Here is a 16,940-nt window from a genome sequence, read left to right on the forward strand (position 1 = left end):
GGTCCTTATTTGTCCTTTTTTAAATAATTTTTGCTTTTTTGAACCTCTCGATACCATACAAACCAATAATATGCTAGGGAATCGTGATTAAAACAGTCCGAGGCAATCCTGATGAAAATCATGTATAATAATCCTGATTAGACTGATATAAAGTAATCCTGATAAGGATCTCACGAGGCAATCATAATAAAAATCTTGCGAGGCAATCATAATCCAAGTTAAACTTGATCAAGGACCTAATTACTAATCTGCGTTACATCCTAATCAAAATTTCGATAAATTATCCTGTTTTGTACCTTATTAAGGTCCTTATTTGTCCTTTTTTAAATAATTTTTGCTTTTTTGAACCCCTCGATCCCATACAAACCAATAATATGCCGGGAAATCGTGATTAAAACAGTCCGAGGCAATCCTGATGAAAATCATGTATAATAATCCTGATAAGGATCTCACGAGGCAATCATAATACGAATCTTGTGAGGCAATCATAATACAATTTAATTTAATCGCCTAATTTGTCTGTACTATGTACAACAACCTAAAAATCTAAATATCTCCGAAACCATAAATTTTATCGAATTAAACAAAGAGTACATTTTTGTTAAAAAACGATTGAAAAAATCATTTTTCCTATCTGTAGATTGTACAGATTGTCCCCGAAAAAGTTACGGATTGTTTACTATCAGGACACGGATATCAAATAGTAATTTAGATTTACTAAACATTTTTTGATCTAATTTGACCGGACTATCATTATACTAGATAGTATCGAATCTTCTTCTCTTTTATATTCACTGAGAATACATTTGAACGATCCCAAGTCAAATATTATTTTCGTAAAAATAAAACTGATTATTATTGCGAAGTTTTTTGGTAGTTTTCGAAATAATAGTACTTTTTTTTTAAAAAATCGATTGAAAAAATCATTTTTCTTATCTATAGATTGTACAGATTGTCCCTGAAAAAGTTACGGATTGTTTACTATTCGACACGGATTCCAAATAATAATTTAAATTTATTAAACATACTACGTAAATTTTTTGGTCTAATTTGACCGGACTATCATCGTACTAAATAGTATCGAATCTTCTTCTCTTTTATATTCACTGAGAATACATTTGAACGATCCCAAATCAAATATTATTTTCGTAAAATTAAACTGATTATTTTTGCGAAGTTTTTTGGTAGTTTTCGAAATGTACAGGGTGTATATGAAAAAAAACCTCATGACATCACGTGTCATTCGTTTTATTTTTTGTTGTAATCATCAACGTTATGCAAAAAGAAAACGGTCGACGAAGCTTTTTCTCGTAATAGAAAAAAAAAGTGTCTAGACAAATATTTTGCCGCGATAATCTGGAAACTATAGATAAAATTTACGTAACTCGTGTATGTGCCGTTTAAACAAAAGGAATTCGAAAAGAAAAATGCGCGTTAGGTACTGTTTCTAATTATGTTTATTTAGCACTTTTCGCAACGTGTTATCTCGACAGGATATAGCGTTTCACTTGTTGAGAATGTCGAGATATTTTTACGACAGGACGACTGCTCGATGACCGTTAATATTATCTATGTACGATAATACAAGGGGCGTTCAAAAAACATACATTTTAAACCAAACTAAAGATTAAAACGTCGCGCGAACCGAATCTCTAGAAACAGCGTTCGAAATCTGATCGTTTCGTGCTCGGATGAAGCTAATTCAAAAAAAAATCACGTCTATACATGTTTTATACGTAATTATTGTCGATCTGTGTGTTATAGTTGAAAAACGAGGTTAATTCTTTGTTTTATCTACGAGGATGGTGCCGAAAGTACCTGAACTGAACTAAAGATGGCGGTAGTTGTAGTTCGGCAGCCATTAATGTGATACAATACAATACTAGACTAGATTTTATACTGAATGAAGTAAAAAAACAATCGAAACAATGAATTGAAAAGTAATAACGTCGGTTTGAATTAAATAAAACAAAATCGACTCATTTGGTTTTGAAAATTGATAAATTTTAAGTTTAAATTGCAAATTCGTGCTGCCTATTCGACAGATTAAGCACCTTGTGATTATTTTCTGTCTTTAAACATCAAAAAATCACACACTGAAGTACTTGTAGCACTAACCCCGTATAATTAAATACTAACGATGTTTTTTCCTTGTTTATCACTTTTTTTTAATCAAATATTTGACAACATTCCATATTTAATTAGTTTATAACGAACCAAATTATTCGAATAAACGCATAAACGACAAAACGAATTTTTAGTATGACCCTGTAGAAAAGTATTCAGTGTTTCTTGAATTTTGACACATCCATTAGTTACTTTAACGTATCGTCGGGACGAAGTTATAAATAGTCGAGTTTGTTGAGATTAAAAAATGATAAAATTACTAAAAGTTTTGATACAAGATATATATATATATATAAGTTGTTTTATACCTACTAACCGAAGAAATTTGTTTACGACGACGCGTGACCGGATTCTCAATTCTCAGAAATTAATTTCAAACCGAACCGATAGTTAACAAATGTATTAATAAAGATATATTAGATTTTAACTCAAACGAAATAAATAAATTGCAAACAACGCCATCTCTGAGTGTCTAGCACACGCACAGTTGTGGTACAAACACAGTTTGCTTCTTTGTCGGCCATTTTGTGAACCAAATATCCAATTTATTAATTTATGAACCTCCTAGTGATCAAGGACGTTTTAGAAGATGGTTTTTTTACAAATTTCAATATTTGATTGTCATTTGTCAGTTTATTTTGTGGAAAAATAATCAATTACGAGATTTTCTACTCAAATTTTGACATATGACAACACTGATGTGGATATGTCGAATCTGACATTACTATCTTTAAATTTGACATTTTTATTGATGAAAATACTCAAAACTTACGATTACAAAATGGTACTAGTAAACGAATCATTCTCCACCACGACAATACGAGCTTTCACATGTCAATTCAAAAAAAAAAACGTTTTTGAACAATCAAAACATCGAGTCGATGAATTAAAACTTAAGTAGCAACCATCGTATTAGACTTGTTTGACTTGGATAACATTGGAAGATGTCAAAACGTTCTTTCGAATTATTTGCATCCATATTGTAGACAAATTTCTATTATCTAACATTCCATGCTGACCTAACCTAACTTTATTAATTTTCCTTTAATCCCCCTCGTATATCAACATATGATTTTGTTTTAATTAGAATAAATGAAAAATAAACTATTATTTGCTATAGAATAAATTGTTTATTTTAAATAATCTCAAAAAAAAAATATATTTTTTTTGTATTGAGTGTAGATAATCTTTTTTATTAGATTTTATCATGATCCTCTTCATTTTAACAATACCTCTGATGACGCTTAAAGATTTAATAGGCCTTTTCCTCTAGTACCATCCCCCTACGTGTTTTTGAGGGTTAAATCTGAGGGGTTATATACTGAAAATAATTCGAAGGGCAAACGTAGCATGTTAAATTCATTATGTGAATAAACGAACAGTCTATAATAATGATTTTACATCAACACTCGTAATCCGAAATAGAGAATTATTCAATTCACAACAACAAACAACTACGCCATCTTTTAGTACAATCCTCGTAAATTGGGATATAAACACTTTTCACATTTCCACTTGAGTTTTTCCGGGAAAATAAGTGACGAATCGCATTATTTTATTCACGAGGGAAAGTTGATCATTTCTTTTTGTTACCTAGTGTAATTATTATACGATTACATATATACATTCCGGTTGAATTAAATCAACACTAACCTAACATTTGCGATTTGATATTACTACTACTTATTCTAATTTTAATTTCCGACATATCAGTTGTGCAACAACTATAAAAATCACTGAAATTCGATATTGTAATTCAATTTGCCGTATCGCATTTCTTGGTAATTTTTTTATTTCGGTATACTTGTTTGAATTACAAAAACAAATAAAAAAAAAACGTTCATTCATAACGAGTTGGTCTCATTGTTGCCGAGTCTACGATACCTTCCAAACGATCGATTTTTATTTATTTATTCACTTTATTTATATTCCACGATACGAAGCTATTACATAAACATTCGTAAATTATTTCGATTTAGTAATTAATAGAAATAAACAAATCAAAAAAGAAAGTTAATTAAACGTTTTTGATTATTATATTATTTTGACGACTTGGCAACGTTGTTTTAGATGAAAGGTTATATTGGAATCATAGAAAAAATATTAATGATAGAGAAATCGAAGTACGAACATAGACAAAATAATAATAGTTTCTATTTTTATAAAATGTAAGCCTACTATATGAACATTATTTTTATGTTTCTAAATCTTGTTGATTGTAGGTCTGTTCTGTTTCAAAATTAGTTTTTGACAAATAATTTAATTGATTACTGGTATGTATTTGAAATGTAAATATTTTTCTAGTTTGATTTTATTCTTATTTTGATATTCAAGTTGAAGGTAATCTATTTATAGATATAAATACTCAAATTGTCAGTGTTAATATCATATTTTGATAAAAGAACTAATTTTGAAACTGAAGATATTTAATATCAAGAAGATTTAGAAACATAAACATATCAAAAAGTCTAAGAAATAAGAAATTATTGAAATGAATAGTATTTTATATAATCGAAGAAAAAACTTACCTTGTATAATATTGTTATGTAAAAATAGTTTCACGTCACTTATTCAACACAATTAATTAACATGAATAATGAATTGTTGCAAACATTATTGGCATTTAGAATTTACGTTGTTTACGAAATGCACTCAACAGAAAAATTTAACACATCGACGAGCATTTGTTGAACTGTCAAAACTGACCAAAAGATCAGTTAACTGGAAGTTAAAAATTATTTACGGATCAATAAACATTTGGAAAAGAAAATTTATAAAAAAAAAATAATAATAAAACAGTTGACAAAGCTACAGGTAGAAAATAACCTCACATTCGAAAAATATGGTCATAATTTCATCGGAAAAATCAGTCTGGTGAACAATTAAAAAGCGGGGTTTAGATCTTGATCAATTCCTCATGGTCGTTTTGTCACATGAAGTGCCAGACCTCCTGGGCGCAGCGTGCCCTGCCAGCCCACCTACCTTCACATGTTTTATTATCGTTCACTTGTTCCTTTTATTTCACACAATCTCACCGGCCAGGGGAATTAATAACTTTACAACTTTATATCAAGTGGGCTTATCTGAGAAAAATGATAATTGCTTGTCTCTGACTTGGAAACTACAAGAATCGTTTAGATTTTTTACTGGCCGTTCATCAAGTCGGTCGTGAAACACACCTCGCGCCAAAAAGACAAACTACCGACATAGAATTATATCACTAGAGTTGTCAGTGATTTGTCAATAGGACTTTGATAAATAATTATCTTCGATCGGCAAAAATATTATCGATGTCATTTTAAATGAAACAACGATATAAAAAAAAACTAATTTAAATAATATAAAATATGAAAAGTAAATCGTTAATACACTCAATTAAAGTTTCGTTTCTTTAATAACTATTTGTTTTATCTATGTACGTATCTCAAGACGCTATCTAAACGATATAATTCTTTATGTTCTGTGTACACTTTGAACTTAATGTTTTTATGTCAATTTTATAACCAGCTTGGGAACAGCTTGAATGGATTTAAGCGGTACTGTCTACAAATACGATTAGACGTTGCAATTATTTGTGAATCGATTAATGATAATGATAAAGTAATCTAACAGTATCGTATTAAGGACGCTTGTCACAATTTTCGTTATTATAAACAAATCTTATATACCATTGGAATAATACATAATCGTTTCGGTTTTGATATTTCAACTTTAAGTTGACGTCATTAACGTTACAAATATTCACGAGAAATGAAAAAATTTGGTGGGCTTTGTGTTAATTTTAATCAAGTTTTCATCTGTATTTTCCCCTCTACTAACTTATAAGTGCGACGGATTATGTGTCGAGACGTACTCGTAGTCACTGCCATTACAGCAACCCTTTCTTATAATGTACCTACTTCCTCATTAAAGACTAACTGCACATGTTTCTGTCTAGTTTTTTGTATTTGTTTTTTTTTTTCCTCTCGATGATAATAAAAGCGTTTGACTTTCATCTGGTCATATGATGGCGTTAAGTTTTCTCTATTCAAATTTTATAATAGTCATTCGATACAGTAAATAAAGAAAGACATTACAATATATAATAAAACGTGGTATGCGACGTTATTTTATTATCCTGACATATTTAAGTTTATGAATACGTAAAATTTATCAAATAACATATCCTCATTACGAATTGATTTAAATGATGACGTGTCAATCACGTTTGAAGTATTGATTGTTGCATAAATTTAGAGTTAATAGTTTGACGTATTGAATGTTGCATAACTTTGAATATAAATATTTATATAAAAATTTATAAATTTACGGTTAATGTTGTATTTGTATATAAATAGTGTAAATATTATTTTAAATAACACATCGACGATCATCATCATCATCGGAAAGCACGTAAAAGAACAAGTGTCAAAAGAGTACGAAAATAGTTTTAAAACGACAAAGAGAACAGAACAAAAAGAGCGACGGTTAGAAGGAGACGGAGAATACCCATTTGGTTCACACATGTTTAAGAACTAATAAAGCTCTTTACAATATATTTCATTCAGACAGTTTTTACCTAAAAAAAGCGGGCGTATAAACAAGAATAATGATTATTTTCTTATACAGTTGACAGATTTAGTTCTCTTTTTCTATTTGGATGTCATCAATTTTAGCGAGAATTTCCTTATTACATTTTTTTTTTTAAAAACACCTGTCAATTTTATATTATTTTTAGGACGTAAATATCATTTGATAGACAAGATAATTAGGAGGGTTTCCAATCGATAACGAAATATATTTCACACGGACGTGTGTCTATTTGTTGAAAAATCAGCAGGCATCAAAAGCATTAACAGACATTAGTATTATGTTAGTGAATGGGGGCCCTCTTGTTGTCCTTTTATACCTTTGATAATAATAGCACAGCATCACGTCCACTACCTACGTTGCGGTAATTGTCCTTTTTCCGACGGCTATTATCACACAAGACCTGCCCTTTATTTCGGTAGCGCACGCAGATACACTCTAACACAAAAGTAGTGAACCTCGTTTCACGTTTATGTATTAATTATTTTTTTCTACTACCGTGCGTAACTACGTAATTTAGGCACAATTTCGAGTGAATAAAACTTGTAAACTCTGTCCTATTTGCACATCAATAAATTCAAAATTGCTATAATATATATTGTTTCCCATATTTATAAAAAAGAAATCAATGCAGTCACTACAGGAGTAGTATAATGTCGAAATTACGATTACGACTAATAGAAAAACTTGTATTGCGGAATTGAAGTCGTTAAATATTTTTTTTATTACCGTGTACGTACTTAAGACACACTTTAGAATTTTACGCACTAGTGCGTAAAAAAACATACTTTAAGCAGTAGTACGTATAGAAAAATTCTATCAAAGTCTCCGTGGTGTAGTGTATAGAATACAAGTCTGGCATTACAGAGGTCGTAGGTTCAAACCACAATGTTGATTTTTTTATTTTTATTTTATTTGAATGTAAAGCTTTTTTTTCGACGAAAGCGTCAATCACACGAGTCGAAAAAATCTACTTTTTACAAATATTTCGTTGAGGATTGCAGAAAAAAATAATTTTCAACATTAATGTCACGTAATATTTAATATTTTTGTTTTCGGTCGATATTTTTTACATTTAATACGAACCAGTATTACTTTTAAGGCGTATTTATGTGTGTGTGTGTCTTAAATCCCATTCCGAAAAACCATAAATCACATTAAAACCGTGTCAACCTATTTATTTTCGAACTCGGTCTCGAATCTTTATCAAAATGTGACAGTTCAGGACTCGATATTCAAATACGGACTCGAATTTATCACCAGGCTAGTTTAGGGCTCAGGATCCAAAAGGGCGTCACGTTTTTGAGGGGTTCAAAATATTTTTAACACAAAATTAATAAAAAAAAAATATGCCGATACTTACCTTATACCTAATATTTTGTCATGAGGTCTACCAGGGGTGAATTAAAGTATCTTCTAAACTCGTATATTAATTATTCGCTTTTTTTGCCACAATCCCACTACGAAAACGCTCGATTCTTATCTATATATGTATTCTTTGAAATATAACGATCGTAATGTTTTTATAAACTTTACTGTGGGCGAAAACTTTTGACCGGTAGTATAAAACGGCCCACGAAAATGAGGGATCTCGAATTTACGAGGGTTTTACATGATTCAAATGACAAATTTTGTTATATACGCCCAAATCGATGGATATTTCCAAAATTGAAATATTGTATTCACAGATAGTGTTAAAAACATTTTTTTTTTTCAAAAAAAAACGCGATTTTACAACAATAAAAATAATTAAAAAGTCATTTCTACAGATGAGTTGCATAAAAAGTATTTTGAAGCGGAAAACATTTGTTCTTATTTAAAATAATTTCGAATATCCTTGTACGCTTCCTCGTATTTATATTTTATATTTCATCGTTCGATTAATTTAGTTGATTAGCGTTAAAAAAAAATAAATGTAGGCCGAAATTAATTCGAGTACGGACCTGTAGGTTAGCAGTGGCCACGCCACGTAATAAAATTTATGCCTACCCGCCAAGACATGTGTCACTTGTTCGTGTCAGGACCAACAACTTGTCAAGAAAAATTCACTATAATTCAATGAATATGCGTGGTTTCTTTCTAACTCTCTTCTATTCTAACGTAAATAGAAAGAGAAACAACATATTACATATATATCGACCGAGATTTCGTGCTAAACGGTTGTGCTTTTTCTCCGAATTCTACATCATTTCTCCAGACGTATATACGAGGAAATTCGTAATTAAGAGATTTTTAATTATTTAAAAGATGTTTTTCGTATTTATTTAACCTTTCTGTTCGTGGGGTAAATTAATAAACACATTATCTTAATTTATTAATTTATTTACACAATATAACTACATTCATTTAAATTTATTAACTATTTTGATAATTCGTTTTGTGCACTACGACTATTTATTTAAAACTAAACTAAATAAAATAGTTTTTAAAATTCCATTGTAATTGGACAGGTCCGGACTAAGGAACTATTGTTCATAACAATATTTTATTATTTTATTTCGGTAATGAATATAATATGTTACGAGGGCGGTTACATGTCAATTTTTATATATGATTATATTATATTTTTAAGTATGAGAGAGTAATAAAACATGATTTCCAATGTAAAATTTAGTACGGTCGATTTAAATATTATTACAGAAAGAGATAATACGTATACCGGTCGTCCAAAAAGCGGCGCGTCGACAACAGAGCCCGTTTTTAAGAATTTCGACTCCATTTTAAAAAAAAGTATAGAAAATGACGAATTTTCCCGGGCTATTTTATGTACCATTTTTGTTGCGAATATCTAGGAAGTGGATAGCGGCCCGTTTCAATTTATAAAAAGATCTTACGTGTAAGATTATATATCTAATATTTCTGTATCTATTCACACAAAATTCTTATCTAGAATCTCATCGATCTCGTATAGATTTTTCATTGTAAAATTCACAAAAACTTCTCCCCTTGTTGTAACAAAAAAAATCTACCCGTCAGCTTAGCATGGTCGAGATTCTAATGAAATTATTATACGAGGTGTGGATATAGATGTTGTTTATACCGTAAATTCTATTAAATATAATCTACCGTTACCGACTGTACTTTTTTTTCTCGACTCAGTCGATAATTCCCTTAGCAACGCCCCTTTTACGAGATCTCATCAACCCATCTAGACGGCTGAGAATTCTTTTGTTTATCTTGATAAAATCAATACGAAACTTTCGCATAAATCTAATTCCAATAGGATATTTGTTATAATTATAAATTATTTTTTCGTTTCAGATTAATCTGCGGTTCAGCTTCAAGCCCTCAAAGTGGTCGTTCTTCTTCTACTTGCGGATCCCCCCCGCCAATCACCGCAACGACCGTCGTTCACCCAACTACTGATAACCTTTCGTCGTCTTCACCTCCAACGGCTAATTTTACCCCCGCTTGGTCTTTACTAGATACGCAAGGTGCGTTTTAAAAACCAGCTTTCGAGAACGCTCTTCTCCAAATGTCAATCGGGAGCGTTCGACAATGTTATTAATAGAACTAACGTTGATTTAATTGTAGGTGTTAAAACCGAGATTAGAAGTCCGGGATTGGCCGAATCGGATTGCGTAGCGTCTACGCAAGATTCGGCGTCATTTTTTAGTACTACTATAGATTTAGGAAACATTTACGAAAAAGACTACCACCAATCTTACTCGGCAGCACATTCTTATTATAATAGGTAAATTCGCTTTTTAAATTCCTTCAAATTTTTACTTTTTGTTGACCTGTTACTTACGTCAAAATGATCTGTCATACGTCACCGGTGTTACCAACCGTCTTGTATGTCAACTTTTACTAGCTATCGTATATTCTATGAAAACGTCACGTAAAAATAATAATTTTCAACTGACTTCAACTGTCATTTAGCACCAAATGACATACGTCACCAGAGTTATCGACTATCTTGTGTGTCAACTGTCAGTAGCTGTCAAATCACGGGAAAATTATGAATTTTATTAAAAGCAAAGAATATTTTGGAAACTTGGGGATAAAAAAAGTTCATTATCTTCAACGTCAACTGTCATTAGCACCAAATGACATACGTCACCAGAGTTATCGACTATCTTGTGTGTCAACTGTCAGTAGCTGTCAAATAACGGGAAAATTATGAATTTTATTAAAAGCAAATAATATTTTGGAAAGTTGAGGATAAAAAGAGTTTATTATCTTCAACGTCAACTGTCATTTAGCACCAAATGACATACGTCACCAGAATTACCGACTATCTTGTGTATCAACTGTCAGTAGCTGTCAAATAACGGGAAAATTATGAATTTTATTAAAAGCAAATAATATTTTGGGAAGTTGAGGATAAAAACAGTTCATTATCTTCAACGTCAACTGTCATTAGCACCAAATGACATACGTCACCAGAGTTATCGACTATCTTGTGTGTCAACTGTCAGCAACTGTTCTACGTTCTATGATCACATTCATAAAACAGTCGATCTACGTCAAAATGGCGGCTGTGTGGTAAACAATCGATTTTCTCGTATGTACCAGCGTTAGTTTTTCTTGGTTTTTTCCGTTAGTCAAAGTTTTCTATTTTTTTTTTCATATTATGATGTCTCCATAGATACTTTTTAGACCTATTTCAATGGAGTTAATACAGTTGAAACTGAGTTTTTGTAGTCAGTCTGCAAATAAGCAGTAAGGGGGAGGGGGAGGAAATTCCATATTTCTTCAAGTAGCAGCTCTTTAAGAAGCCTTAAAATTGAAAATAATAAGGTCTAAAATACAACGAATAACTTCAAAATCTACTCAGAAACTTACGACGCAAGCATTTGTTTACCCCACGGAGGCCATTTTTTAAATGGACATAAGATGATTTTGACAATTCATTGGATTTCTCAATTACACGTCAGAACTATCGTTATCGTTAATAGCAATGTATATACGTCAACTATCTGTCATATGTCATCTTGTATGTCAATTGCCAGCAGATGTCAAATGTTCTATGTTCGCAATATATATTTCGGAACTAGTGAGGACCAACTGTCATTAACGTCATCAGCAAACTCTTGTGTCGATTCATATGTCACAGATGTCAACTGTCACTATCTGTCATATGTCATAGATGTTAATTGAGTGTAAACTATAACCTGTACTATTTGTGACTGATGTCATCAGCCATTTTGTATTTTCAGTTTACGTTCTATAATGGCGTCTGTTAAATATCACGTGTATCGACCATCTTGTGTGCTATGACGTCTATTATAGCATCCATTTTGTCTACCGTTATGACGTACGGTTTTAAACTACATTTTAAAAAAAATTCGACGGGTCGCAGACTATTTTTAAGTGAAATTTAATGTTTTAGTATTCAACCTGGTTATGGATCATCCAGTGCTACCACTCCTTACATAAATTCGGCGGCTTCTTTCTATAACAATTCCTCGTATCCGTATTCCGGCTTAAACACATCGAGAGTTTTAAATCCTGCATGTAAAGTAAACGCCGGTTACATTTCTTCTTCTTACTCTTCGCCCAGTTCGCAGTTTAATACAGCAGGACAATCTAGTCAGTATTCTTCTTACGCTGCGTATACTACGCCGGGCGCCTCTTCTTTCACGCAAGGATTTTCCACCCAGGTAAATTTATTCATTTACATTTATATATTTGATTTAATTGAAATGTTTTAGGGAGTGGACTATAGCTCATACGCATCAACGTATCCCGATTCCCAAACTCCACAATTTGCTTCAGGATATTACGCTCAAAGTTATTCGCCGTATGTTAGTTCACCAAGTTCCAGTGGTAGCATAGGCACTACCCCGTATCAATTAACGTCACCTCCAATCTTAGGTAAATATATTCAATTTTTTTTTAAAAAAAGAAGAAGAATTTGACATTATAAGCTAACTTTTAAAAAACAGTTTAAAATAACCTTAGGTAAATATGCTTCTATGTTTATTATTTTTTTATAAAAGAAGAAGAATTTGACATTTTAAGCTAATTTCTATAAACAGTTCGATAGTAAATTTTATTGTTTCAAAAAATTTAATTATCTAAGGTAAATATGCTTCTAGGTTGATTAATAATTTTTTTAAAAAAGAAGAATTTGACATATTGAGCTAACCTTTATAAACAGTTTTGAAGTAAATTTTATTTTGTTTTTAATAATGCGTATTTAAGATAATTTTATCATGTAGATATGTTCAAATTCACAAATTTATATATTTGTAATTATATTTTAAAATGTCTATTCAACTATGCTCTTATAGCGATAGTAGTGAATCTGAAACCGAAGGTAGGGTATTATTTAATAAAATTCCAGTTATGAAAACGTATTTATATTGACTTTCTTTCAGATAATTCCCCGACTAATATAGCATTATCGGAAGGAGCGACGTCTCCTTTGAAACCAGATAATAAACGTTCCAGAGATTCATCGGGAAGTTTGAGTTCAGAAACGAGAGGAACACGTGGTAGAGGTAGGCGAACGAATACGGTGTCTCCAACTACTCCAGAATCCACAACCGACAGGGTTTTCATTTGGGATCTCGACGAAACCATAATAATTTTCCATACATTGTTAACGGGCAGTTATGCAACGAAATACCAAAAAAATACGCAAAATGTCGTACAGCTCGGATTTAAAATGGAAGAAATGGTTTTTAATTTAGCAGATACGCATTTTTTCTTTAACGACATAGAGGTAAGCGAAATTGATATTATTTTATTAAAATATCATTTTTTAAAGTTTAAACGTGATGTTAATATATGAAATTATGGAATATTTACACTAGCGAGCAAAAAAATTGTTTCAAATCATTCTAGTACATTCTTTTTATGATTTTATCATATCAAATCTGTTAGGTTAAGCTTTATTATGAGTGTATGTATGTTTAAAATGAAAAAGTACATCGGTAGTTTCTGAAAAAACATTTGTGCAATTAAGGGTGGAATTTGCAACATCTTCCAGTCAAAAATTTAACAGTATTGTCTCTAGTGGGTCTCACAGTAAAGACCGTGCTTAAAGACCCCAATACCTTCACTCTTTTTTATACAAATCATACACACGAACTTCTTTGGGACGCCAAACCCCACCATATCTTCATACAGCTGGTCCTTGAGGATACTGTCATACACCTAACAGAAATCAATGAAGAAGTGGTGAAGATCGAAATTGTTTTCGTTCTAGTTTTTCGTGTTTTCTGGTAAACAGACTGCACGATGAGCTGTGGTTCATTTTCATCTCAAAGTTAGTTGTCTTAAGTCTTTTTCGGACTGTCCAATCAATTCTCGCGTTTTTCTGGGCTTTTGTGGTTGCCAGTTTCTTGTAGTAACCTCTGGAAACAGCATTTTAAGCGCACTGGCCACTGATTCTATCTTTATCTCTATATGGTGACCGCTTCAGCAGCTTTACCACTTGTTATGTGTGTAGAATTCTTGTTTTTAACTGAGATATGTATTGGTTGAAGTTAACTTATAGTGGTAGGTCAAGTAAACAACCTTTTATAAGGGTTAGTTACCCCTAATCATCACTATTGTGAACAAACATAAACAATTTCTCATCCAGTTTTTTTGCCAGTTATTTACAATCGCAGGGGTGTCGTTTTTTTGCTCACGAGTGAATAATGAGGTTATATAATCTAAATTGTAGAATAATGTCTCTAATTTGATTGGAATAATTGGAAAGTGTTAAATGTGTTAAAAATTGAAATTAAAAGTATTCTAGAACATTTTAGAACTTTATGGAATATTCAGTAACTTGATAATCGTATAAATGGAGGTTAAGTTATATAAAAAAAGAAGAAGAACGTATGTAATATGGCTGTAACGATTTTTTTTATAGGATTGTGATCAGGTACACATCGATGACGTATCATCTGATGATAACGGACAAGATTTATCGAATTATAATTTTAGTACGGACGGTTTTCAATCTACTAATACCGCGGGAAGTGGCAATTTATGTTTAGCGGCAGGAGTTAGGGGAGGTGTGGATTGGATGAGAAAATTGGCGTTTAGATATAGAAAAATCAAAGAAACTTATAATAATTACAGAAATAGGTGAAGAAAATTCATTCATTTATATTAAAATGCGATTTTTCTTTATGGTTTTTATGTTTTTTAGTGTCGGCGGTCTATTGGGGGCATCGAAAAGGGAACAGTGGCTTCAACTGCGATCCGAAATAGAAACCGTTACAGATAATTGGTTAACACTAGCGAATAAATGTTTAACTTTAATTAATTCTAGAAGTAATTGTGTAAATGTTCTAGTAACGACTACTCAGCTCATTCCGGCGTTAGCCAAGATTTTACTTTTCGGTTTAGGAGGAGTATTCCCCATCGACAATATATATTCCGCTACCAAAATAGGTGAGTTTCCAATTCTCCCTTTTAGTGTTTCAATAAGATTTGAATCGAGCGCCAAATCCTAATGTCACGTGATTATAACGTGACAGATCGAAATTTGACAGTTAGGAGTCGGTAGACACTGTAGAACAACGCCCTCTTGATTATCGAAAATTATTAATATATCTAAAGATTGAATTTATTTCGATTGTTTTTTACAGTTTTTTAACACAAATGAAATTAAGTAAGAAATTATCCACTAAAAAAATGAATTATGTGTGAATACGCTTAATAGTCTACTATTTCAATTTAACGTGTGTGGTCAGCTATATTCGATGAAATTATACTGATTGAATATTATGTATAATGTCATTATTTACGTTTATTTTAGCTTTATAATTATTTATTATTTGATTTTCAAGTAAATATTAATAAATCATCATTATTTCTATTAATAAATCGTCTTAATTTTAAATCTTCTTTAATCGAAAATTGGTTTATAAACAGGTGAAAATATTGACGTTTTCACTTATTTTGAACTTGATCAATATAAAATTTAATAATTTTCATAATTATATTAATTAACAAATGACCTACAACATGAATATAATTATGAAAATTGTTAAATTTTATATTGATCAAGTACAAATTAAGTCGAATCTTGTAAGATTTTATTCTGTTTGAAAATCAATTTTTAATTGAAATAGACCTGAAATAAAAACGATTTAATCATAAAGAATTTATAAAAAAGCTCTACAAAGTAAAAAATTATAGGAAATAAGAACGTGAATTCATAACCTCACTTTGTTTTCTCAATATTTTAAATTACGATAAACATTTTACTTACTCGTTTATATTTACATATAGATCTCAACTTTAACTTAAGAAAATCATAATAGATCGTAGTCACTATAATAATTTTTAACACTAAAATCGACAAAAAAGTACGTTTAGTTTATTGTAGAATAAAACAGTTTTACCAACTTCTACTAAGGTAAATACTACTTGGTTATTTATGAATGTTCTAGAACTTAGATCATATGTCAAAACGATCTTTCACGATTGTGCACGATTCTATATTACCTTAGCTGTTTTTAAAAATCGATATTTTTTACAAGAATTGAAAATAATTTTGATTATCTAAATATCAGAAATTTTTCATCCATTATCAATCACTAAAAAAAAATTAAAAAAGTGATGCTTATATTCTTTTTTGATAATTGGAAAGAGAAATTAGGAATGCATGAGTTAGAATTGATTGTTAAAAAATCGATTTCTAACTAATCCTAATAGGAGTGACTTTATGAATTTATATGTATCTTCAAATTTTATTTAAACCTTGTATTAAATATTAACATATTTATAAAGAACAAAAGTTTTTAAAAGTATATGGTCAGATTTCGTTATACGAGGAGCTTTCGAAAATATCTTTTAAACGTACTTTAAATGATGTATTTGAATTGAATGTTTTTTGGTTTCTGTTATACAAGGAGCTATCGAAAAGTTCTCTTATAATTGATGTGTGGTTTTAAGTAATGTTTTCGGCAGGTAAAGAAAGCTGTTTCGAAAGGATAGTTACGAGGTTCGGAAGAAAATGTACTTACGTTGTAATTGGTGACGGTCAAGACGAAGAGGCGGCTGCCAAAGCGATGAATTTCCCATTTTGGCGGATAACGAGTCACAGCGAAATCGCAGCTCTGTATAACGCTCTGGATATGGATTTTTTATGATTTCGCCTATTTATGTTTACTTTGTATAAAATGTATATTTTATAAATATTATAAGAATTTCAACGATTTTTTTTATTATTTTCTCCCAAAAATCCTTTTTTCCTAAACCAAGACGATTTTCATCTTTTAAAAGGTGAAATTTTATTTATAATTTCGATATCTTTTGACATTGACAGCTGTCATTTCTAAAATCATTCC

At 30.8% G+C, this 16,940-nt stretch overlaps 1 protein-coding gene across 1 annotated transcript in view; it reads left to right on the plus strand.

Moving 5' to 3' along the window:
* LOC130896619 (eyes absent homolog 2) overlaps nt 1-16,808 on the plus strand; it is a 38,379-nt gene extending 21,571 nt beyond the window's left edge. Inside the window, exons 3-10 of the mRNA XM_057804820.1 lie at nt 9,958-10,130; nt 10,231-10,390; nt 12,032-12,302; nt 12,354-12,516; nt 13,023-13,369; nt 14,510-14,727; nt 14,792-15,036; nt 16,561-16,808. Coding sequence (XP_057660803.1) covers nt 9,958-10,130; nt 10,231-10,390; nt 12,032-12,302; nt 12,354-12,516; nt 13,023-13,369; nt 14,510-14,727; nt 14,792-15,036; nt 16,561-16,742 — 1,759 coding nt within the window. The 3' untranslated portion in view covers nt 16,743-16,808. The remainder of the gene's footprint in view (nt 1-9,957; nt 10,131-10,230; nt 10,391-12,031; nt 12,303-12,353; nt 12,517-13,022; nt 13,370-14,509; nt 14,728-14,791; nt 15,037-16,560) is intronic.
* The last annotated feature ends 132 nt before the right edge of the window (nt 16,809-16,940 follow it).

This window comes from Diorhabda carinulata, chromosome 7, assembly GCF_026250575.1.
Source record: "Diorhabda carinulata isolate Delta chromosome 7, icDioCari1.1, whole genome shotgun sequence".
Lineage (NCBI taxonomy): Eukaryota > Metazoa > Arthropoda > Insecta > Coleoptera > Chrysomelidae > Diorhabda > Diorhabda carinulata.